The sequence below is a fragment of the Sminthopsis crassicaudata genome, chromosome 4, assembly GCF_048593235.1.
Source record: "Sminthopsis crassicaudata isolate SCR6 chromosome 4, ASM4859323v1, whole genome shotgun sequence".
NCBI lineage: Eukaryota > Metazoa > Chordata > Mammalia > Dasyuromorphia > Dasyuridae > Sminthopsis > Sminthopsis crassicaudata.
The window spans coordinates 395,609,836-395,635,498 of record NC_133620.1 but is presented as its reverse complement, the minus strand read 5'-3'; the positions used below and the strand labels follow the sequence as shown (position 1 = coordinate 395,635,498).

At 33.5% G+C, this 25,663-nt stretch overlaps 1 protein-coding gene across 1 annotated transcript in view; it reads right to left on the bottom strand.

Moving 5' to 3' along the window:
* SDCCAG8 (SHH signaling and ciliogenesis regulator SDCCAG8) overlaps positions 1–25,663 on the bottom strand; it is a 246,686-nt gene that overhangs the window by 156,202 nt on the left and 64,821 nt on the right. Inside the window, 4 exon segments of the mRNA XM_074262533.1 lie at positions 3,479–3,499; positions 3,502–3,597; positions 9,018–9,152; positions 17,062–17,214. Coding sequence (XP_074118634.1) covers positions 3,479–3,499; positions 3,502–3,597; positions 9,018–9,152; positions 17,062–17,214 — 405 coding nt within the window.

Here is a 25,663-nt window from a genome sequence, read left to right as displayed (position 1 = left end):
CCTGAATGAGTCCTATTTCACACACAAGTGGCTTCCAAAACCCAAAGGGCAAGGGCAATCCAGGTCCTGGAGAAACAATAAAATTTAGAAAATCCTTTTTAAAAAAATTCTTATTGAAGCATAATGAACATGGGATAGTATATTTGTAAGCATAAAAGAAATCCAATCCTCCTACCACTGCTGCTATTCACAAAGGTAAAGAGATGGAGCAAAGGCTATTCTTCCATTCTGCTTTGCATAAACTCAGATAGTTCCTTACAATCACAGGGATAGGACAGAGATAGTTCTGCCATTCTAGTGTTTGAAAGAATACCTTGCATTGGCCAAAGTTTCTTTATTTATACTTATCCAATTTAGAAAAACCAACAAAGGCTCTCAAAAACCAGAACATGAAAATATCATTTTTTTGCAATGTTAAGTCTCTGGAGCATAGGACTCTCACATTAAAAACAAATATTTTTAGCTTGTCTCAGACACTAAGGATCTCTGCTCTACACAGGATTATAGTTGAAGTAATATCCAACTTACCCCCCCCCCAGAAAAAAAAAAAAGTCCCCTACTGGACTACTTTTATATTTTCCTTAGCTTCTTGATAAGACAGCTTTGTCATCTTGGAAACAGACACAAGACTTAAAAAAAATTTTTTTGATCGAGTTTAATGATAACAACCAATTGTGCATTATAACAAATAAAAGAATGTGAGAGATTTTACTAGAACTTCACTTTATTTCATATAGAAAAATGACAGCATCCAATACAGATTAACGTATAAAAATTATACCGATTGTCTACAAACATAAAATTAAGCTCTAATTTAAAAAGAAAAGCCCAGATTTCTGATTTCCCTGTGCATCAAATATCTTTTCTGTTCATTAAGCATCCAACGAAGTTGACAGGAAACTTTGTAAAACTGACAAGATACAAAAGGTTCAATGGGAAGAACAATTTGGCCGTCAGTTTCCTTCATAATATAGGGAGGGAAAGGAAGGGAGAAATGCACGGTCATTGTTGCATTTTTTGACTTTTTGTTTCTACTTGAAATTGAGTGTCTGGGTTGGAGGGAAAATGACGATTTAATACTTGCTCTATTTAATAGACACACACACACACACACACACACACACACACACACACACTTCCCTTCCTCATTTTTACTATACCTCAGTTACATTCAGGTTTTCATCCTTCCTACCTTTAAAAATTTGAACAAGAATTCATATTAATCTGGAAAAATTAATAAAGTAATAAAATTGTAGCTAAATTTACATGAAAATGTTTTCTTGTTAAACAAAAAATGAATAGAAAAACAAAACATTTTATTATATATTTCTGGTATTGGTGCCTCAGTTATGATATGTCCAACTTTTAAAAGTCAAATGTAAATTTGTCTCTTGTGTGCAGATGGAAGCCACAGAAAAATACCTTTTTTGGTCTCTTAGCCAGAAGGTCGGGTCATGGTTGAAAGACCAAAGAAACAAATGGTATTTTGCCATTCCAAAACTATTCAGAAACAAGACTACCACTATCTGTCCTTTTAAAAAGCCTGTTCAATGAAATGCTGGTGACAAGCACCTTTGAGGATTCTTCACATTCTGTTAAAGATACAGGGCAAGACACACTCATTACTATGAGAGAGTTTTTTTATGCCCAATGCCATGCCCTCTTAAAGAGCAGAATTTCTATCTAAAATCTTACTTTGAAAAAATAATTCTAAGTATTAAGAATGTTCGACAAGATCAGAAAAATTTGAAACATTTTTAATCTATTTTTTTTAATTCTGAAATTTCACCCTCAAAATGTGTTTTAAATAGCAGTTACGGTACAATGTATAGATTGCTATAGGGAAAATAGATATTAATATATAGTTTACGTTTACTACAGTGAACTTTATAACAGGTGGAAGAGAAAAAAAGAAGTTTATTAATAGTATGCAAGGTAACAGAATTTTTCTCTGTTATATTTTTTTCTAGTTAATTAAGATATTATATCTAGAGTATGCTCTACAATACAATGGTAATAAAATGTATAAAAACACTCTACTTTAAAATTTTCCAGTTAATAAGTACACCAAGATGATATGATTTTTTTTTCAAAATCAGAAAAAATTTCCCGTTTTATTTCAATTTCACTAGGCCCTTAAGAAACCTAGTAAAAAAAAATTCTCAGATATGCTAAATAAACATACATACATTTAAAAAAAACATCTTTATGGAAAAATTATGAAATTTTTAAAGTTAAAATCTTTTTATATCTGACAGATAAGAAAAACTGAGGCCCAGAGAGGGACATGTGACCTTTTAAGATCACACAACAAACTCCTTCCAAAATAATTTTCACTGTCTTTTAGGGTAACCCTTTAAAAAAAAAAAAAACAATAATAATTTTTATTGATTTAAGTGCAAAAAGTGCACTATTTTTCTTTTGGATTATCTCTACTTTCAGGCAGAGATTATATATAAATTTTCAATTAATACTTGGGAGATATATTATGTCTAATTTTCCTCACTAACTGGGATATTTTTCCAGTTTATTTTTACTAAAAGAATTTAAAAAGTAAAAAATATAAAAATTATTAATATAATTATGCTTTTATATCTCCCTATATATGGGAAATTTTTATTGGAGTTCACCTCTAATAGCTATAATCATCTAAATACAAAAACAGTTTTTACTCAGAATGTCAAAACCAACTATTTATACAAATGATCATTATTGTACTGTTTTTTCTTTATGAGGACTAAATGATATTATGTAAAATATGCACATGATTATAGTATCTGTAAATAGTAGTGTGTTTCCATATTGAAAACATAAAAAACTAATAATCAGAAGTCAGCCAATGAGATGCCTCCTTGAGAAACTTCATCTCTCTCTCTCTTATGAATTAAAATTGATATAGACACATTCATTCAATAAAACACATAACAGTAAACTATCAGTTTAAATTGGAATTTTAGTAGCACTTCCCTTTCATATTTACAGTATTTCAAAGCTTCTTAAAACTAATGTACTCTGTGATTATCTAATGCATAAAAATTGGTTCCCACACTGCCAGCAATCAATTTGATTGACATGTTTATATATCACCTCATCTTGTCTTACAAATTTTAAACTTTTCAATTAATGTAAAAATTCATTTGGGTTGGTTTTTCAGAAGAAATTGGTATAGGAAACATTTTTTAATATTCAAAAATATATCAAAACTGTTATTTTATTTTTAGATGTACATTTATGACTGAGAAACGTGTTTAAAAAAGATAAAGAAATGAAGTAGTTTGTGTTTCATCATACTTCATGTGAAAGGTAATAAATAATATTTTTGCTATTATGAATGAATATTTAATTATATTAGCTGGCTTGTTTGCCACTGAGAGACAGTCTTATAATGAATTACCATAAACATGAATAATTCTAACTTTAGAAATAATTCTAGTAATGTCTTTAATAACTGCAAAGTTATGCCAGTATCATGTCTTACCTGGTCTTTAATTTTCAAGCTCCCTTAGAGTTTTTTGTTCTGTACTCTCTGTGCTCCTTTTCTGCCTCATCCTTCTTCATTTTGGTTTGATTCAACTGATAGCGCATTTCTCCACACACCTGTTAGATTGCAGAGACAACATGATATTTAATATGTAATCTATTGGGGATGTCTTCAATTAGATCTTTTGGTGCCCCCTAGAGGCTATTTAAAATAACTACAATTCTACCTCAATATTTAAGAAGGAAAGGGAGTATTTTTATTGTAGGAAGTCTTTTTGCAAATGAGAAAAATTAGATTTGAAGTTGATGCTTTCCCAACATTCATTGTGCAAGTTTTTAATTCATTATTATCATTATAATAAATTATAAAAATAATTCCATATATCATATTCTCAATATGCCCCATCATCTACTTTCAACTTGAACCAAGTTAACATTTAGAAATTTTTTTCTTTTTCAAGTTAATGTGTTTGAATAATAATTGTACATTATAGCATTATGCAAAATACTTAAATATTTAAATACTTAAGGATTTTTTCAAAATTACAACTTTCAAAAGCATTTTCCTAAGCAAAAAAAACAAAAAACAAACAAACAAAAAACCACAAAAACAAAAAAAACTATAAAAGCTAGGAGTTTCATTTTCTTATCTACATTTTTCTGCAATTTGAGAATACAGTGCCAGAATTTAGTTATGTACTCCTATCTTTGGTAACAACTTAAAACTTTACTAAGACATTATGCCTTGAATATTATGCAATTGAATTGCTAGGAAAACTATTTAATGAAGACTCTTTCGCAACAGAAATAGAATACAACTCAGAGAATGGAATATTAATAATAAACTTGTTATGAAAATATCTTGATTGTCATTCAAGAAAGACTTTTTGTCATATTAAACAGAAAAATATACCACCTTAAGGGTGTATTTCATGTCTTTCTCCATAATTTATACTTTATTTTTACATTTTAAATTTTCTGTGCCCTTTAAAGAGAAGAACTATACTATGTGGGTGGTTAAAAAGTAAAATTCAAATTAAGAAATATCAGGGAAGCAATAATGATGTAATACAATTCATTAATAGTTATATTTTAAACAAATTACAATTATCATGGTTATTTCAAATCACATTATTTCTATTTAATTATTATTTCTGATGCAAACTTAAGAGTTCAGCATTTCCACAAAAGATGAATTTTATGGATATTAGTGTGATTTGATAACATTAGAAACTCTTCATGTTTTTTCTGTCAAATGTTGCAGAAAAAACACTATAAAGCGTTCTTCCTTTTGAAAAATGAAGATCAATTACAAAATAGAGCAATGAATCAATAATAGATTCTTAACTATTGGCCTATAGAAACTAAAGGCAAGAATTAAGTTTTTAGAAATATTATTTTCAAATCAATAAATTTTCAATATTTGAAAATCTAACATGTTCATCCAAAAGTCTAAGATTTTACAGAAAGTTTTCAGTTTCAAATATTAAATAAGAAATTAAGAATGCCAAGGTGTGTATATGGGAAACCTAAAAACACAGAAAACCAGAATATTTGAAAGCCAATACTTGTTATAATGTTTAACATTTAAACAAACTTTTAAATAACATATTAAGCAACTTAAGTGATCATAAGTATATTAAAACTTCTTATGATTAATCATAAACTCTATGGACAGAATTGTTCAATTTTTTCTATGCTTACATTCTTACATTATAAACATTTATAAAAGTCTCAATTAGTTAGGATATGACAAAGTCTTTAAAACTAAAGAAAATAATAGAAAAATAATTATTACTTTTACCTAACATCTAAAAATTAATTATTTATAAAGCATTAGCGACATATAAATGTGTCAATATTTAAAGACACATTTGGACAACAAAAACGTAACGTTGAAAAATATATACTTTTCAAATTCTGGAATTGCACTCTGACAAGGAAATTTTAAATACTATTTTAACATATAAATCTAACCATCTAGAGTTACAAATCACTGCACAATTAGATATCAGATACATAGTTTATATCTCAAAAGCAATCTTTTTTTTTTTTTTTTTTTTTTTTTTTTCCTGAGGCTGGGGTTAAATGACTTGCCCAGAGTCACACAGCTAGGAAGTGTTAAGTGTCGTCTGAGACCACATTTGAACTTGGGTCCTCCTGAATTCAAGGCTGGTGCTCTATCCACTGCGCCACCTACCTGCCCCTCAAAAGCAATCTTAAGAGTAACTCATAAGTTAACTTAAGATGACTCATAGGCCTCTCTCTTCAAGAACAGTTATCTCTTCTATATCTGTAGAGGGCTGGAACTCTGGAGAAGTATACTTGAAACATGGATACTTAGAAAAAGGTGTTAACTAAGTGGAACTGTTGAGATAATGGTTCTCTAGTGTACATATACTTAGTACTTAGTATGGTGATGTGATGGTTCTCCAATTCACACATACTCAGTATGCTATAATGATGTAATTGTAAAAGGGTATTTAAGGGCTGAGACAACTGGGGACAGAGTCAGAGTGAACAGACTGTGAAGAAGACAATAAAGACTTTAGACTCTATTCCTGATTATCCTTGTGGCTATTCTGCTGAGACCAAGGCCCCTCAGAAGGACCTCTAGAAAGCTAATCAGGACATTACAAATATCCATAATAATTAGGCCTCAAACCTGGTCCTGCAGTGATTAGACACCCACTAGGCTCTAAATCATTTTACTTTTCACTATCATAAGTTATTACAAAATGTTTCATTATATTAAGGAAAAAAACTGATCCAAACTTTCACCCATGGGCTTCTCATTTTGTGCTGTGGATCCAGTCAGAATAAGTCTAAATTTTCTTTTATTTTTTAAAAATATTTTTTCTTTAAACATTTGAAAATCATTATCATACCCTACTCTTATTTAGACTAAACATTTTATAATTAATCTTGGTATGGTATAACATTCTCTCACTATAATGGTAATTCCCTTTGAGTACATTTTAGTTTGTCAATAGACTTCCTAAAAAAAAAAAAAAAAAAAAAGTGGTACTCCATACTGAACACAGAGGATTAGAAGTAGTCTATATATGAAAGAATATTTCAGTACCTTCAACTATCACAAGAGGTCTAACTTGCAATTTTGGTGCATACAGAGGAGCAAGGTATGACGCCACTGGTAAATTTACACCCCAGGAACAAGCCCAAATGGCTCCATTTTAGTCATAACTCTTCTTCTCTCTTTCTGGATATTAAATTTATATTAATTCAGCCTAAAAACCAATTAGCTTTTTTGGCTACTGTTTCATTCTGTTAACATAAATTGAGCAGAATAATATAAACTGCTGGCTGACCTTCCCCCCATCCTTTATTTATAATGTGGCTTTTCTGATCCCAAGTATAAGAAATTAAGCTTATCTTGATGAATTTTCTTTTTATTTGAGTCCATCAGTACAATCTACTGAGATTCTTTTGAATCCCAATGTTGTCATCCGTTTAACAGTTTGTGTCATCTGCAATTTTGATAAACATATCATCTTTAACTTCAGTTTAGACACTGAGACAAACATTAAGAATTCAGGGTCTAAATCAAGCAATCAACAAGCATTTATGTGGGGCATACAAAGTGCCACACACTGTTTTGGCACTGAAGATACGAGGACAAAAATAAAACTATTCTTTCTCAGAGACTTACATTCTATTTAGGGAAACTGTAAATTACATTCATATAAAGGTGAATTCAATACAAAAAAATAGTTTTTGCTGAGGAGGAACTAGCAGGTAATGAGGATCAAGAATGATTTCATGTAGAAGATAACATTGCAGTGCAGACTTGAAGCAAACTAAGGTTTTTATAAGCCATAGTTGAAGGAGTGATTCCTAAGCACAGGGAACCATCTGTGGGAAAAGCTGGACAGCGTATTATAGGTGTGAAGAACAATTAAGGTCAATTTGGTTGGAAAATGAAGAACATGAGGAGGAGTAACATATAATAAGATCAGAAAAACAGGTTGCAACTAAATTTTAATGTGTTTAAATGCCCTAAAGAGGAATTTATATTTGAGACTTGGGATAACAAGAAACCATTGGAGTTCGATTGAGATGGGGAATTGATTTGATCAGATTGGCATATTAGGAAAATTACTTGGGTAATTGATGAATTGAAGAAGGGAAAGCCTTGAGACAGGGAGAGAAATGGTGTTCATATAAAAAGAGATAAGGATCCAAATTACGGTGGTAGCTGCAGAGAAGGTGATAGCTAAGTAAATGAAGAGAATGAATAAGAGAGGTATGGTAGACTTGGAAATGAAATGAATATGGGAAGAAACTGAGAATGAGGAATCAAGTATGACAATGACGTCACAAACTAGAAATTACAAACACATTTTGCCCTTGAAAGAAATAGGGAACTTAGTAATAATATGGAAGTGGTATATAAAATCATGAGCTCTGTCTAGCCATATTCAGTTTAAGACCCTTAAATTCAATTCAATTGTTCAGTGGGCAGCTGGGAATGCAAAACTGGAGCAAAGAAGACCAGGACAATATATTTAGAAAGGAAGATATTTACATGGAAATAATTAAATGCATGTAAACTGTGTCCTTGTTTATAGATAGAAGATGTAGAAGAGGACTCTGGGTTAGACTCACAGTTAAGAGGTGAGATATATAAATGACTTAAAAACAAACTGAGAAGTAGCAGTGAGTCATATAGGAAAACTAAAAAAGATCAGTGTCAGAAAAATCCAGAATAAGAAATTAACTATTCAAATTGAAATTAAAAGATTACTGGTAATTTTGGAGAGAACTGTTTCAGCTGATTTATGAAACTGAAAGCAAGACTATGAAAATCTGAAATGTGAGTTAAAGAAAAGAAAGCAAGGGGCAGCTAGGTGGCATAATGGATAGAGCACTAGCCCTGAAGTCAGGAGGACCTGAGTTCGAATTTGACCTCAGACACTTAACACTTTCCAGCGGTGTGATCCTGGCCAAGTCACTTAAATCCAATTGCCTCAGCAAAAAAAAAAAAAAAAAAAAAAAAAAAAAAGCAAAATCAGGTGTGGCTTTTTTTTTTCCCTAAGAGTTTGCAGTAATTAGGAGAAAAGAAATAAGAGGGATAGTTTGAAGGGATGGCAGCATCTAAGGAGGATTTTTTAAGGATGGGAAAGATCTAAATATTTTCATAAGCAATATCAATTGGTTAGATATAAAATAAAAGATTATAATATTAGTAGGAACTAGTGAAAAGATCTATAAGGAAATGAAAGGGAAAGAGAGTAAGTCATTTTTCCAGTATATAATCCAGTTTGAGGTAAAAATAGTGAGTACATTTCCAAATTATAAGCAAATTACTATGTATTGCGAAAGCTAACTAAAAATCAGTATTATCTCTGACAAAATAATTCTTTTGGTTCACTTTTAAATGTTTAACAAAAATTCATTTTGGATTAACCCTATTAGTATCTACTAATTACTTCTGATATCAATGAGATAGTCACATTTTAATTTTATAGTCATATGGATATTTATTTCAGTAACATTTCCCCCCACAATCTTTTTACCTCTGTAAGTTCCACATCATGACAACTCAGTTGTTTTTGAGCTTCTTCTAATTGATTCGCTATTGAAAGCTTCTCTCTTGTAACTTTCTCCACCTGAGCTTCAAGTTGAGCCATATTCTGAGATAATGCAAGCATCTGTAAGAGGAAAGAAAGTCTCTGAGTAAAAAGGCACTTAAACAAAAATATTATACATTACTTAATAAAATAAAGCTCAATCCAACTATCAGGCTGAACCTTTGTGTTATTTCTCAATTACAACTCCTCTTGAAAAGAGGTGTATTAATTTACCTCCTATTTTTCCATGATTTATACCGTATACATTCATTCATTTTTCATGTCTTTAACCTAAATCTAAAATAAAATAAAGATTTAACATTTCTCCCTCAGGAGGATTTCTCCCAAAAATCTACAAAGACATCAAGGTTCACATGTTGCTCCATCTGGGTTAGAAATTTTAGAGCTTCAAACTGTGCATTATGGGCTTATAACCCAAAGAGATATTAAAGAAGGGAAAGGGACCTGTATGTACAAAAATTTTGTGGTAGCCCTTTTTGTAGTGGCTAGAAACTGGAAATTGAGTGCATGCCCATCAATTGGAGAACAGCTGAATAAATTGTGATATATGAATGTTATAGAATATTATTGTTCTGTAAGAAATGACAAGCAGGATATGAATACAGAGAAGCTTGGAGAGACTTACATGAACTGATGCTAAGAGAGATGAGCAGAACCAGGAGATCACTATACAATTCAACAACAATACTATATGAGGATCAATTCTGATGAAGTGGCTATCTTTGGCAATGAGAAGATCCAATTCAGTTCCATTTGATCAGTGACGAACAGAACCAGCTATACTCAGAGAAAGAACACTTGGAAATGAATGTAGACTACTTGCATTTTTTGTTTTTCTTCCTAGATTATTTTTACCTTCTTTCTAAATTTGATTTTTCTTGTGAAACAAGAGAACTGTATAAATATATATATATATATATATATATATATATATATATATATATATATAATATATATATATATTTTGTATTTAAGATATACTTTAACATATTTAACATGTATGAGGACTGCCTGCCATCTAGGGGTGGGGGTGGAGGGAAAAAAGGGAAAACTTGGAACAGAAGTGATTGCAAGGGTCAATGATGAAAAAATTTCCCACGCATATGTTCTGTCAATAAAAAGCTATAATAATAATAATAATAAGCCCAATTCTTGGAAGGATCCATAGAGATCCTTTTGTTCATCTTTTAAAAATGGGGCATATCTTTATGGTACTTTGCAATTAGGACTTCTCATAAAAACAGATAAATTGGAAACAGTGGTAGTTTAGTGAAGGTTGTTTATTTTCAAGGCCATTTAGCCTTGTATGAAAGTGATAAGAGAAGGGAGAAATTGCTAAGGAAGGTTGAAATTTGGAGGGAAATGAGCTTTTTCAGCTTAAATTAATTAAATAACAAAAATTTTAAGTGCCTGTTATAGGTTGGGCTCAAGTGTTAAGGACTTGAAATACAAGCCTAAAGAAATAATCTCTATTGTTAATGAGCTTATATTCTAATAGGAGAACTGAAAATAATCTGAATAAAGGTGAACTAAGAAAGGAGAAGAAAAAGGGAGAGAAGGAAGCAAGAGTGGTGAGGAAGAGGAAAAGAAGAGGTGGGAAGGAACAGAAAGAGAAACAGAAGAAGACATAGGAATAGTCAGATGGGTAAGGGCAAGAAGATTACCAGGAAAGAAGAGTACCACAAAAAAATCAGAGGAGACCATCTAAGAAGAAAGATTGGTCAGTAGTGGCAGATGAAGCAGAGAAGTCAATCAAGAGAGACTGAAGACTAAGAATAATTTGCTAAATTTGACAATTAAAAGATCATCGATAACTTAGGAAAGTGGAATTTCAGTTGGGTAAGGAAGTAGTAAGCCAGAATCCAAAAGTTTAAAGAAAGAAGGGGAGACAGTGAATGAAACCAGCTTTTTCAAGAAATATGCCTGAAAAAAAAAAAAAAAGAGGGAAGATAATAGGATTATTTGAGGGATGGTTCAATTTAGGGAAGTTTATTTTCTAGGACATGTTGACTTAAACTTGAATGAAGGCAATAGATAAGGGAGGAATTGTTAAAGGAAGGTTGAAGGTTGAAGGGTATCAGAGAGATATATATATACACATATATGTATATATTTATATATATCAGAGATGGGATTTCTGATTCTGAAATCAGTTCTCTATTTCACTACACTGTGCCATCTCTCACTAAATTAAATATAGTACAAAATTCTAATGATTTCCTTTGCATTTTTATTTCCTTAAAAATAATTAAGTTCTGCACTGAAGTCTCAAGACTTCAAATCTATTACTGTTTGTATCATACAGAAATACATAGGAGACCAGGAAAGTTATTATTTTTCTTGAGTCTTATTTACCTCATCTGTATTTATTTTAAGAATCTTTTATTGTTAATGTCCTATAATTCCACAAACAGATTTTAAGTATATACAAATGTAAATGTATGATAGAATTAAATTGATGGTGCATAAGAATTATATACAAATTGGCTGAAAATAGAAATTCTTTATTCTTAGGAATAATTATTCTTATGAATTACTCTTGAGTAATACTAATGAAGTGAACTACAAAATTCTTCCTAAAAGATTAAACTAGAAAGTATTCTTTGAAGAATCACTAATATCTAGAACATGCTGCTTTGGAGAAAATATTCTTATATTCATATACAATCTTAAAAACACTTTCTTGAATGAAGGAATTTATCGATAAATCTAGAATGTAAATTTTCTAAATAAATCTTGTGATTTTTTTTAAATAAAAATTATGTTTAAGATCATTATTATGATGGTATTATTTTACTTTAACCATTGTTATCTAATAGCAGCAAATCTTAATTGCCAACTATCATAAATTATATCTTCATTTAGGACAATCTGTGATTAAATACATGTTATAATCTTTTCAAAGACAATATGTTGAAATTTTTATTTTGCCAATTGTGACATGTCAGCCTCAAACTACAATACATAACTGACTTCTACTTTGCCGGTGATTCTCATCATTGCCCATTCCCCTCTGTGATTCAGGGCCTTTTCTGACCCATTTCCTATCTTCTCTCTCCTAGCATCCAGTTTCTGAGGTCTCCTCTCTTGTTGTCATATCCTCCTTTTCTCCATTTCTACCATCTGGAAACCAACAATGCAGAAGCCACAGGAGGTGCCCCAACTGCATCTGTTGCCAGGACAGAAGTAAGAAACACAGCTGCAGCACTGCTGGATTTCCAGAACACTGACATCAGGTAAGTCCTTTACTTTGACAGGGGCAGAGAGTTCATATAGAACAATCAGGCTAGGAGAAACTGGTATACATTTTTAAACTCTAATTCTTCCCCGTGTTCTGATCAGAGATTGTCAAGATGCACTTTGCTGAAGAAGGGATATAATTCCATTCAATGAACACTGATAGAATGCTTATTATGTGCTAGGAATTATGGTACAATGGGTAAGAGCCAGTTTAAAACATCTGGATTCAGGTCTTACCACTAATGAATACTAGTTGTGTGACTCTTAATAAATAAATTAGTTTTATGTGCCAAACAAAACAATGATAAAAACTCAAGAACAAATCCTATTCCTTATAGATGGCCCACAACAGGTAAATAATAATGTTTTGATTATAACATTCACATATCCAAATTACAAATGAAAAATAAGTAACTCCCCTTATAGACAAATTACTAAAAATTTTGGGGAAAAACGGATAAGGGAAAAAAAAAAGCAGCATACTCAAAACTGAATTCATTCCCCAGAAATCTTTTACTTCATAATTCTGCTACATGATCAGCCAGATTTTTTCTAAAAGTTGCTATCAAGGATGTATGTGATCAGAAAAGACAGAAATAGCAGCAATTAAGAATAATAAATGGACAGCTCAAGAATTTGCATAAAATATTAAAAGAACCAGAGAAAGGCTTCCAGGATGTTAAGTAGGTCCCTTAGGAAGGATTTATATATATGGAAAATTAAAAAACATAACCAAAAATTATACAATCTGCATGGAGATTATGCACTAGCAGAAAATATGTGATTTGCATTAGAAGAGAGTATTCGCACATCAATGAGATCATGGTTCCATTAAAATATTGAAATACCTTCTTTTAATTTTACTAGTGGCTACTGGAGATCCAACCCAGACCTGAAGAATGGAACTCCTCTTGTGAGAGGATGATACAAGGAGATTGAGAAGTAGTTTCTGTTCTCTGACCTCTCTCCTCTTTCCTCTGCCTTCAATTTATTTCATTTCTAGTTCTCAACACCTGTGTCAGCAAAGGCTACCTTGCAACTTCTTCAGATGCTATGATCCACAACTGTGGAGGCTCTCAGAAAATTGACCTGTCCCTTAACAATTCCCCATTTTTTACTGTTATTTTCCCTCCACAGCATGGTCCGCACACAGAGGAATGCAAGCAGCACTATCAACTCTGGATGCTTATAGCAGGTATTGATCTCATGGAGGCAAACTTTCAAATGGAGAAGAGGACTATAGTCAGAACAGGCATTTAAGTCTTGTTCTTCTTGTAATTCTTATGCTTCTTATACCCACGTTCAGGTGCCATATGCTGGAATACACAAGAGCCACCTGACAGTGGCTACCGGAGATCCAACCCATACCTGCAGAATGGATCTCCTTGTGTGAGATGATATAAGGAGACTGAGAGGCAGTTGCTGTTATCTGACTTCTCTGACTGAGAGGCCATTGCATTCTCTGACCTCTCTCCTCTTCCCTCTGACTCCAATTTATTTCATTCCTAATCCACAACACCCATGTTAACAAAGGCTGCCCTGCAACTTCTTCAGATGCTGTGATCCACAGCTGTGGAGGCTCTTGGAGAATTAATCTGCCCCTTAACACCAAAGTTTGTACTAAGTACAAAGGATAAAACTAGAAAAGTAAGCCGTCTCCTTCTATCAAGGATCTCACATTCTAACAGGAAGGGGAAGGGGGAGATAACATATATGGAAAGTTTCATTTAATGGGAAAATCCTATGGTCTTTAGGAAACAGTGGCAAAGATATTAAAGCCTTTTGTTTCATTTCCATTGATAAAACATTATATCCACATTTTAATATGTCAAACTCCTTAACAGTACTAAGAATTCTGGAATTTCTCCATCTTCAGCAGCTGTATATAGTTTCAGCAGAAACAATTGCTGGGTTTTATCTCCAGAGTGTAGGTAGTTTCAGCAGAAACAATTGCTGAGTTTTATCTCCAGAGAAACTGCCTCCTAAGATGATGGTTGAGCCCACTGGTCTGAAGTATGGCTATTCTCAAAGTTCTATGGTTTAGGGTAGTCCTCGTGAGGGAAAAATGATGGTCTAGAAGGTAGGGGCTGTCTCTCTCTTGGGCACTTCTGCTGCTTCAGTATGGTTGGCTTACCATGTATGTGTGACAGCTAGTTGGCAATTGATGGAGAGGGCTAGCCTTTTCTCTATCAGAGATTCTTCCCCTCGGCTAGAAGCAGGATAAATGATCTGGAAGGTGCTGTTACTCCCAAGGCTCCAGGGCCTATCACAGAGCTTGACTGCATATCTTACTGCTGACCAAAAAGATCATGTTTGCTGGTTGGGGTGATCTTTTTGGTGTTGCAGTAAATGTTGTGTGTGTGTGTGTGTGTGTGTGCTAAACTCATTAGGAAATATGTCGATGTCTGTGCCATTATCCATTTCACATATTCTGGTATTGTTCAAATAGATCCGGTCAGTTATTTTAGCTGCAGGGAAACCTTATTTTCATTCTTTTTTCCTCATTTATTTATTGACTTTATAAAGCATGTACCAGTTGTTTCATGTATGCTTAAGGTTCATTCTAAGTTGATGACCTGATTAGAGATGGCAAATTCAGAAATAACTCCCACATCAAAAACCAGTTTTCTGGTGATAAGCACAAAAATGAGATTAACATTTACAGTTGCTTCTGACTCTTCTAGAATAAAATATGCACCATATGTAAGTGTAGGTTTTTCTGTAATGGATGTCTTTAGCCTTTCATTTCTTAATCCTGTGCCACACTTTCCCCCACCATTTTTTTTTTTCCCCCTATTCTCTCTTCAAGCTACCTTGCTTTGAAGTCACTAAATATTGCAGCACATGCTGACTTCAAATTTGGAGAGTCTTATCAATACAATTCTTTTTAGAATTTCTAATTCATTCTCTGAAACAGATGCTGCTGTATAAGCTGCAATTATGCTCATGGTGGTCTTTTTGCTTATACATATAATGAGCACCATATATCTTGAAACTATCAAGGGAATTATTTTTCTTTTTGCCTTTGAGTGGATGATCAAAAAGTCTTTATTTACCTAAGGACAGTATAAATCATCTTCTATTTAGCTGTGATGCACTTATTTTCTGGCTTCATTAGAATGTAAATGATGGAACACTTCAAGAGTTGATTCACTGGCCTTTGAGTAAAGATGTTACACTGAGATTCATTCTTCAAATAAATTTATAGAAAGTCGCCAAATATTAAGGTTCTGACTATACCCTAGGTTCCACTTCTGTGTTGTATGACTCAAAAAGAAGATAGGAAGTGAGAATGGAAAGAACTGAACTATTTTGATTTTTTTCCCTTGGTTTTATAGACTGTTGTGGTCAACCTTCTCTTCCTAAGGAGGTAAATCGTCTTACAGCAAATAAAATCTGAAGCCTTTCCAACATAGGAAAAACCTGCTAGAGTTTTCATCCCTTTGATACAGTCTACTAAGAAATGATGATCATATGCTATTGCAGAAAATTACTTTTGTGGAGAATACAATCTTTTATGTAAAAATTAAAGTGACTGGGTCTGTATCCCAAAGAGATCATAAAAAAGGAAAAGGGGGGGCCGCTAGGTGGTGCAGTGGATAGAGCACCAGCCCTGAACTCAGGAGGACCCGAGTTCAAATCTGGTCTCAGACACTTAACACTTCCTAGCTGTGTGACCCTGGGCAAGTCACTTAACCCCAGCCTCAGAAAAAGAAAAAAAAAAGAAAAAAGGAAAAGGGCTCACATGTACAAAAATGTTTGTAGTAGTCCTTTTTTATAGTGGCAAGGAACTGAAAATTGAGTGGATGCCCATAACATGGGGGAATGGCTGAATTATGGTATATGAATATAATAGAATATTGTTTTATAGGAAATGGTGAGCAGGCTGGCTGATTTCAGAAAAACCTGAAAAGATTAGCATAAAGTGATACTGAGTGAAGTGAGCAGAACCAAGAAAACATCACACACAGCTACAATGAGATTATATGATGATCAACTGTGATGGACTTGGCTCTTTTAAATGACGATATGATTCAAGCCAATTCCAATAGACTTGTGATGGAAAGAGCCATCTGTATCTAGAGCAGTATGAAGACCTAATATGGATCAAAGCATGGTATTTTCATCTTTTCTATTGTTGTTGTTTCCTTGTTTTTTTTCTCATTTTTTTTTCTCTTTTGATCTGATTTTTCTTGCATGGCATGCCAAATATGGAAATATGTTTGGAAGAATTGCACATCTTCAATCTATATTGGATTACTTTATGTCAGAAGGGCAGGGAGGGGAAGAAAAATTTGGAACACAAAGTTTTGCACAGCTGAATGTCAAAAACTATCTTTATATGTATTTGAAAAAATAAAAAGCTACTGTTAAAAAAAATAAAGATTAAAGTGATATGAAGTTCTTGAATAAAAGCTCAAGAAAAAGCAAAATGTAAGAATACTGTCATAAACACCTAAAAGGGCAGCTAGGTGGCAGAGTAGATAGAGCACCAGCCCTGAAATCAGGAGGACCTAAGTTCAAATTGGCCTCAGACACTTAACATTTCTTAGCTGTGTGACCCTGGACAAGTAACTTAATCCCAATTGCCTCAGCAAAAAATTAAAAAAAAAAAAAATAAGACAAGGTTATAAATTTTAATTTTCTTTAATAAGGACTTGCTGATATCTAAGAAAGCACAACAACATATTTTCAACAACTACAGATTTAAATATTTAACACCAGTTACCGTTGCTCCCAGTTCTTCCCGTTCTTTTTTCATCTCTTGTCTCAAGGCCTCCTTTTCACCGAGTCGTTTCTCTTGCTGGATTATAAGCTCTTTTTCAAATCGACTTTTTTGTCTCTCCAGCTCAGTCTTAAACTGTTCACACTGAATTAAAACCTATTAGATAAGAATTAATGTAATTGCTGAGATACAAAATGTAAAAATGCAAGAGCCTAAATTTTAAGATATTTTTAAAAATAATTTGAAGGTTTTTGATTCTCATGTAAGTACTATCAGATCAAAAACATCAACCTTGACTATGAAGCAGAAGATGAAAAATAAAATCAGAGACAACTTTTTTTATATTTTAAGCAAATCTCATGTTTTTATGAGAGAGTTAACATAACATGAATAAACTGAGAAGTACAAGGATTTGGGAGTCTTAAATAGTAATATGATATAGGAATTTAGCCAAAAATGTTAGAAAAAAAACACTTTTCCTTTACTCACCTTGAGTATATATCTTTAAAATAAAATATGTAAACATTAGACAATTGCTTTTTTAACATGAATATGATATTTAGATAAAGAATAATTTAATAACCAATTTAGAAATATGTCATTGAATTTAAAATTATATGCAAGGTATTGTTGAGATTTTATGATAATCAACCTTCTTTAAATATATTTAAGTTATGCTTTGATTTACTATACTTTTATTAGTATAGTTGTTATAAAAACTAGGCAATATACTTATTAGTATAGTTATAAAAACTAGGTAATAAATTATAAGATAAAGTCACCCAAGTGAGACTATGTGATTGTAGAAAATGATACAGTATTTATTTCCTAGTTGAATTTTTATTTTTTTTAAATAGGGAAATTCTTACTTTGCTCATTTTAGTTTATTCAGGAAAAAAAAAAAGTCTCCTTTCCCCATCTTATATATTTTACAGAAATATAACATAAAAATAACACTAAACGGAATTGAGTGAGAAAACTAATTTTTTAAACCACATTTTAGTCTGAAGCAGCTCCTTAACCAAAATAATAATCTCATATTTCTGCTTTCCCTTTAATTTTTAAAAACCCATATCCCATACAAGATAACTTAATCAATGAGACAATTTAATAAGATTAATAAGAAATACTCTAAACTTGTTTTTTTTAAGTTTTGAGTAAGGATATGCTTCCCTCTAGTGAAAACTAGAATTAATACATTCTATCTTCAATCAGAGAACTCAATGAAGTATTGCTTCTCCTAGATCAGAATTTCTCTCATTTGAAAAACATAAAAATTATGATTTCCATGAAATTCTTCAGTAAAGTTTCTGTTTTCATGGCTTAAGGAATTAGATCACTAAGAATAGAGAAGTAAAATGAAGAAAATAATGAGAGAAGGAACTCTAATTTAGACTCCAATGCAAAATGTATCTGAGCTTGATCTTGGACTAATTCCCAAGCTAATCTATTCTTTCTTTTATATTTTTTGTTTTCCATGATCTCAGGCTAGCCACTTCCTTATCAATCTAATTCCACTGCTATTATCTTAGTTACACTAGTTACATTAACTACAATGTGAGTTGAATTTTTTGCCTAGTCTAGGTGTATATCACTACCACCTAGTACAATTGCTGGCAAAGGCAAAGTGCTTACTGAATTGAATTCCTCCAATACTCAGCCCCATCTAGCTCATTAGCTGTTCTGGCTCTAGTAACCACCTGGACTACTTCTCCTAACCAATGATTGCTCAGAATAGACAAGTAACACCCATAATTCCATCAATCACCAAGTAATTATTAAGTACCTAAAAATGCTCCCACACATTGTGGTAGGTGATAGGGATAAATACAAGGAACAAAACCTCTAATCTCAAGGAATTTATTGTAATGAAGGAAGACAACAAATACATATATAAGTATATACAGAAAAAGCGATAAAGAGAAAAAATACAAACTAATTCAATATCAACTCTTTTGAGACAGCTAAGTGGCATAGTGGATAAAACACTGAATCTCAGTTCCAATCAAGACATCTACTAGCTGTGGGACCCAGAGAAAGTCACTTCATTGCTTTAGTTTCCTCAATTGTAAAATGGGGACACTCACTGCAACTATCTCCCACCATTACATGAGAATCCTGAGATGATATTTGTAAGGCACTTAGCACAGTGCCTGATACAACATTATGAGCTTATATTAATGCTAGTTGGGAGTAGCAAAGTAGATGGAGGATCAAGAAAGACTTCATTTAAGTAATGCTTCAGCTCCAAGGATTCTATGAAGTAAAACTGAGGAAAGGATGCATTGCAAACCCAGCATATGGGTAGTTCATAGAGGATGGAAATGAGATGCTGCAGTTCAAGCAATTGAGAGACCAAAGTGTTTAGATTATGGAATTCCAGAGTAATAATAATGTACTGTAAGATTGAAAAGACAAGTTAAGGTAAGACAATGTGTTTATACTACATTAAATCCTAGAGGCAACAGGGAGCTACTAAAGTTTATTGAGTAAAAGAGTAACAAGGTCAGAGCTGTTTTAGGAAAATCACTGACTATAGTTAGAGTAATGAGAGTTTTTCCACAAGTCAACAAGCATTCATTAAACAATTCCCACATACCAGGCAATGTGCTAAGCAAAAGTAAGACAAATGGAAGTAGGGGAAAAAAAAAAAAAAAAAAAAAAAAAAAGATAGCCCCTGTCTCTAGGAGTCTATATTTTAAGGAGGAGGAGAGAAGGATGGAGAAAAACACATACAGGAAAAATAAAAGGAGAAGGAGTAAAGATTTACTAGAAAAAAGTCTGAAGTGCCTCAAGCCAATTAAAAAGCTAATGCTATAATAAAGGAGAAAAGTGAGGAGGGCTTGAACTTAGCTATAGCTATGTAAAAAAACAGCAGATGCTATGGACTAGAAGTTCAAGATTTGTCAGTTTAATTGCATATGTGGGGTAAGTAATAATGTGGAGCCCAGGGTAATGTTAAGGCTGGGAATGGGAAAGACTGGAAAAATGGTGGTGCTTTTAACAAAAATATACAAAAGTTTAGGGCAGGGTAGGGAAAGGATAATGATGTGTTAAATGATATGTTACATCTAAAACGTCTCTAGGACATTCAGTTTGAAATGCCTAATATTTAATTGATAATAGAGAACTAAAACTCAAGATGGAAACTAGACTGGAAATGGAGACCTGTAAGTCAGATACATAGCAACACTTGAACCCTTGTGAGTTCATGAGGTCACCAAGAGTGACTATGGAGAGAGAAAAGGAGAGAGCCTTGGACAGAGCTATCAGGAAAACTATAAGGAGTTATGATATGAAGAAAGATGCATTAAACAGGCAGGAAGAAAATCAACAAGATCACAAAAGCCCAGAGAGAAGAGAATATCCAACAGTCTCCCAAGAATGCAGCAAATAGGTTAAGAAAAATAAAGACTTGTTAAAAAATTAAGAAAGAAAGAAATACCATAAGATTTAGCAATTGATATCTTTCAGTGGGTAACTTTTCAGAAAGGGATTTCACTTAAGTGACTTGCCCAGGGTCACACAGTTGTACAACAGTATCTTGAAAGGATGGCTGTCACTAAAAAAGGTTGTTTAAAAACGAAGAAGTTTTGGACACATTTGAAAGGAATAAGAAGCTAACATACTGATTAAAGATAGGATGACTAAAGTTACAAGTTGCTAAAGAAACCTGGAGGGGCTCGATCAAGGACAAGTACAGAAAGAAATACTTGGCTAAGAGAAGTCCTTCCCTCCATAGTTAGAAGCTAAAGGAATGAAATCTAGGATGGGAGATAATGTCAAGATATTTTGAGATAAGGAAAAGGGGAGAAAAGGGAACTTACAATAAATAGCATTGATTATCATTGCTGAGAGAGAGGAGGTGTGGCAGGCTTGAAAAGATAAGAAAAGCTTACAGAGAGTGAAAAAGAGTTCTACTAGAGGGAAATAAAAAAGACTGCATTGTTGAAATGAGGACCCAGTCAAATTTATGATATACACTTTCAATACTACTGTGTAAATTCTTCCAGCTCTGTTTAGCAACAGTGGAGGAAGTAGATTATGGAAGTAATCCAGAGATGACACTGGCAAGGGAGGAGTGACAATAAGATCAGAAGGCAAGAGATGTGAAAACAGAGAATGACATAGATTTGAATTAGTTGACTATAGCTTCAAGACTGGCAAGGAAGGAAAATGAAATCAAAGGAGCAATAATGTCATGATCTAGAATTAAGGGTCAGAGGATGCTTAAGCAATGAAAGCAAAGGATAGGTTTAGATTTCTGGTTGGATAGAAGAATGTAAGTTATTTAGTCAGAGATATAACTGGAGTGGGCAATATAATTTATTCTACTCTATTATCTATTATATGCTTATCTTTTAAGACTGAGATGAAGTCATTTTATTTCATTTTTCTTTGGATATGGTTAATGTGGGAATCTGATATGATTGCCATATTATTTATGATGTGCATTTGTGTTGTCTTTCTTGCTTTTTCAATGGTAGAGGGAGGAGGAAACTGAAAATAAAACTGGTTAAAAATAAACAAAAATACTAATTGGCACATATAATGTTCTCTTCTCTAAAATGTAATCATTCTCTGGGAGCAGGTTTCTTTGGGAGCTTCTGGAAGCAGCCTTAGTTTTAGTTCAGTTCAATAATCCCAAATGCATCCAGGAGTTAAAAGTCCAGATTCTTTTATTTTCTCCTTCAAAGTCTTGTCTCTTTTCCTGGGGCTTGGCTAGCTTTAATAGAGGCCTATCTTTCTCCTTGGTTCCAAGAGCTTCCTCCGAATGTCTCCAAATCCAAAGGTTTGTCCTTCAGCCTCCAGCCAGCACAAAGGTGGAAGATGGAATGAATCTTCTCTGCCTCTGAGAGTGGGATTGTGGGCTTCTGACTTGTAAATCTCCCAGAAATCCAAGAGTGGGCTTGTCTCTTAGTGGGCTTGTGAGTCTGATCTTGAGAACTTCTTTCTTAAAGTTCTGCCCGACTTGTTAATCTCCTTGACTTGTGAATCTCCTCCTTATATATGCTCTCTAAAGGTGTAAACTCCTTTAAAGGTGTGAACTAAGTGCATAAGCATTGTCTCTATCAGTGACTTAGCACCTTGTTTCAAGTTCTGGGGAAAAAATATTAGAGAATACGAGTAATGCAATAGTAATGCTATGCAGCACAGTCTGTACAAATCTTCCTTTTTTTTTTTTTTTTTTTTTTTTAAAGCAACAAGTTTGCCACCCTGTCAAATTATGACTTTTTCTTATAAATTTCAAGATGAAAAGTTATCTTGAAGATTTGCTAATTTCACAATGGAAATATATGTTTTAATCTGGTAGAAGTAAAAGGAATATACTGACATATTCCCTTAAAACTAAGAATACTAATAGGGGAATAAAACTCATCTCACTAAGTGAGACGGCAGTCTGGAAGGATAACTTAGAGACGACCGGACCTTTACAATTTGGTGCCCACAATGTGGGGCAAGGACTTTTGCTTATCCTGACAAGGACTTATTCTGAGCCCTTCAGAGGAGCTAGCCCTGACCTTTACATTTTGGCGCCCGAACAGGGATCGACAAGATCCTGATTCCAGTGGAAAAGCCTCTGATCCAGATCTCAGTGGAAAAGTCTCTCTGACCCAGAAGTGTGAGTAACAAGGAAACTTTGTTAAACTTTTGTTAAACTTTGTTTAACTTTGTTAAAGAGCTAAAGTGAAATTTCAGTGAAATGGGACAAATGCCTTCTGTTCAAGGAAACTGTTTAGAGAGCATTATCAAGGTTATAAAAAGCCAAGGATTGATTATAATTTTGGAGGAGATTACTGAACTTTTAAAACTGTGCAGGTCATATGTCCTTGTTTTTCTCTGGAAAAAGAATTGGATCTAGATGAATGGGAATTAGTAGGAGAGCAATTAGGTGAACACTACAATTCCAAACCAAACTTAATTTCAAAGATACACTTCATACCTACAATTTGATCCAAGTGGCTTCTCTTCACTGAACAAGAAGTGGATAAGAACTATTCCAACTCAGAGAAAGATGACCTCGATGAGTGGCAGTGCATCATCAATGGAAATTATTTTGGCTGAAGAAACTCAGGCACTGGTTGCCAAAATGGGGGGATTTGTATATTTCCTTAACAGAATGGAAAGTGAGATGATAAAAATGGCAAAAGTTCACTTCAATCTAATCCGGTGGATGCTTAGGGTCATTAAGAGGTGCCAAGGAGAAGATAATTCAGATCAGAGACATAACTGAGAGTATGAAAAATCTAACAAAATTATTTTTTACAAGAAGTGTGCCATGCGTAAAGAAATTGAGAACTGTCAGAGCCAAATCAAAATTAAGATAGCATTGGTCAGGAGAAGTAAGACCCTGGCTCAAGAAGTAGGGGAAATGGTCAAAAAGGCTTCTAGAGAAGCAGCTTTTAGGTGTTCATGGGCAGCAGCCCAGGGACCAAAGGGGCCTATAATAAAAGAAGCCAGTGAATTGGAGTATATTTCTCTGAGTCTGTCTGGGAGACTGCCGTCTGGAAGGATAACTTAGAGACAACCGTCCCTTTACAACTAAGTATAACAAAAGCGCAACTTTTTTCATTTTAGCATAACATGTTATCATAAAGTGATATAAACATATTGAAAAGAATTTTTGGTTTCAGAGGAATAGCTATATTTTATCTTATCAAGTAGTTCACTCTAGGGCAAATTCTGTTTCTAACTATCAAAACAATAATTAAGGTAGGGCATCTGAGTCCTTAATCCTGGATGAGAAATTGCTACAGAGTAGGAAATTTAAAGGTTGTCTAATATTTATTTTGCTCCTCTAGGGGAAAAAAAGGTAAAGTAAATGATATGAGTAAAAATACTGGCAGAAAAGTTGATAGGATAGTAAGAGATCATATTCTAATAAGATATTTCCTGCTCACAGGGAGCTTATTTTCTATTTCTATATGTAATCACTTATTGAGCAATTAAAAAAAAGAACCAGTTATCAGGTCAAAGGGTCCTCATACAGATATACAGGCTGTTCTGGTCTAGTGAAGTAGTTCCCCTTCAGTGCCAGCAAGAATAGCCCTACAGGAGCTACCTTACCACACTTTATCTGAGCAGATCTATTGAAAAACCCCATTGTTCCCCTCTTCCAATACCCCCACTACTTATTCTGGTTCATATGACCAGGGGTGATAGGCAAAGGAGATCAAGTATAAACAATCTGGCCTAAAGAGTTCTGGCCTGGGAGCAAGGACTACTAGCTTCTAGTCCTTGTTCTGACAAGGATTCTAGGCCTGTTTGTTGTCTGTAAAATGGAGAATTTGAGCAAAATAGTGGCAGATCTAACAGTTTGTAAGTTGCGATTATCATTTGGTTATAATGCGTCTTTTCCTCAGCTCAGTTTCAATAAGATATCAATGAGTCATTTTCTGAGATGAGGCAAATCACTTCACATCTTTCTGCCTTAGTAGTATCTCCTATGAGCATTAAAAGATCCTTAAATTCCCTCCCAGGTCTAAGATGATGCTTTTATGAATAGGGGAGGGGGAAATCAGAGGAAAGGCTTCAGTTCCTTCATCAAAAAAAGCACCTATTTGGGGAAGGATTGCCATTTCCTTCTTTAACACCCAAGGAAAGGGGACCTCATATGCCATGAGGAAGATGACAAATGATCCCCGCACTTAATGATCAAAAACAATTAGCTCCAATACAAAAAGATCGCAAACTGGCTAAGGAACTTGGTATGCAGCCAAGAATAACTTACCCAGCAAGAATGAGCATTGTATTCCAGGGAAGAAGATGGACATTTAACGAAATAAATGAATTCCATCTATTCTTGATGAAAAAAACCAGACCTACATAAAATGTTTGATCTTCAAATACAGAACTCAAGAGATTTCTAAAAAGGTAAAAAGAAATCTTGAGAACTATAGTTCTGCCAAAAAAATATGTAAAGAACATATGTACAATTTGTCTTAGAAAGTAGAGGTGGAAAGGAAATTATATCATAAAAAAGTGTAAAGTGGTGGTACTACATCTCATGAAGAGGCAAAGGTAACCTATTATATCTGAGAGAAAGAAAGGAGGGAGATGAACATAGTGTGTATCAATAGACATATTTGATTTATGGTGAAACTTCTTCCACTTCATTGAAAAGTGAAAGGGAAGGAGTAAGCTAAGGGGAAGGGAATACAGAAATTGTGAGGAAAAGGGGTAAAATAAGAGGAGGAACTTTAAGGTGGGGGAGGGATCCTAAAAAGGGAGGGCTGTGAAAAGCAAGTGGTGTTTACCAGTTTAATACTGGGTAGGGGGGTAAGAGGGAAGAAAAGGGGAAAAGCATAAGCAGGGGTTAATAGGATGGCAAGCAATATAGAATTAGTCCTTCTAACCATAAATGTGAATGGGGCAAACTGCCTCATAAAGAGGAAGCAGTTAGCAGACTGGATTAAAAGTCAGAATCCTACTATATGTTGTTTACAGGAAACACACCTGAAACAGGGTGATACATTCAAACTAAAAGTAAAAGGGTGGAGCAGAATCTATTATGCTTCAGGCAAAACCAAAAAAGCAGGAGTAGCCATCCTCATCTCAGATCAAGCAAAAACAAAAATTGATCTAATTAAAAGAGATAAGGAAG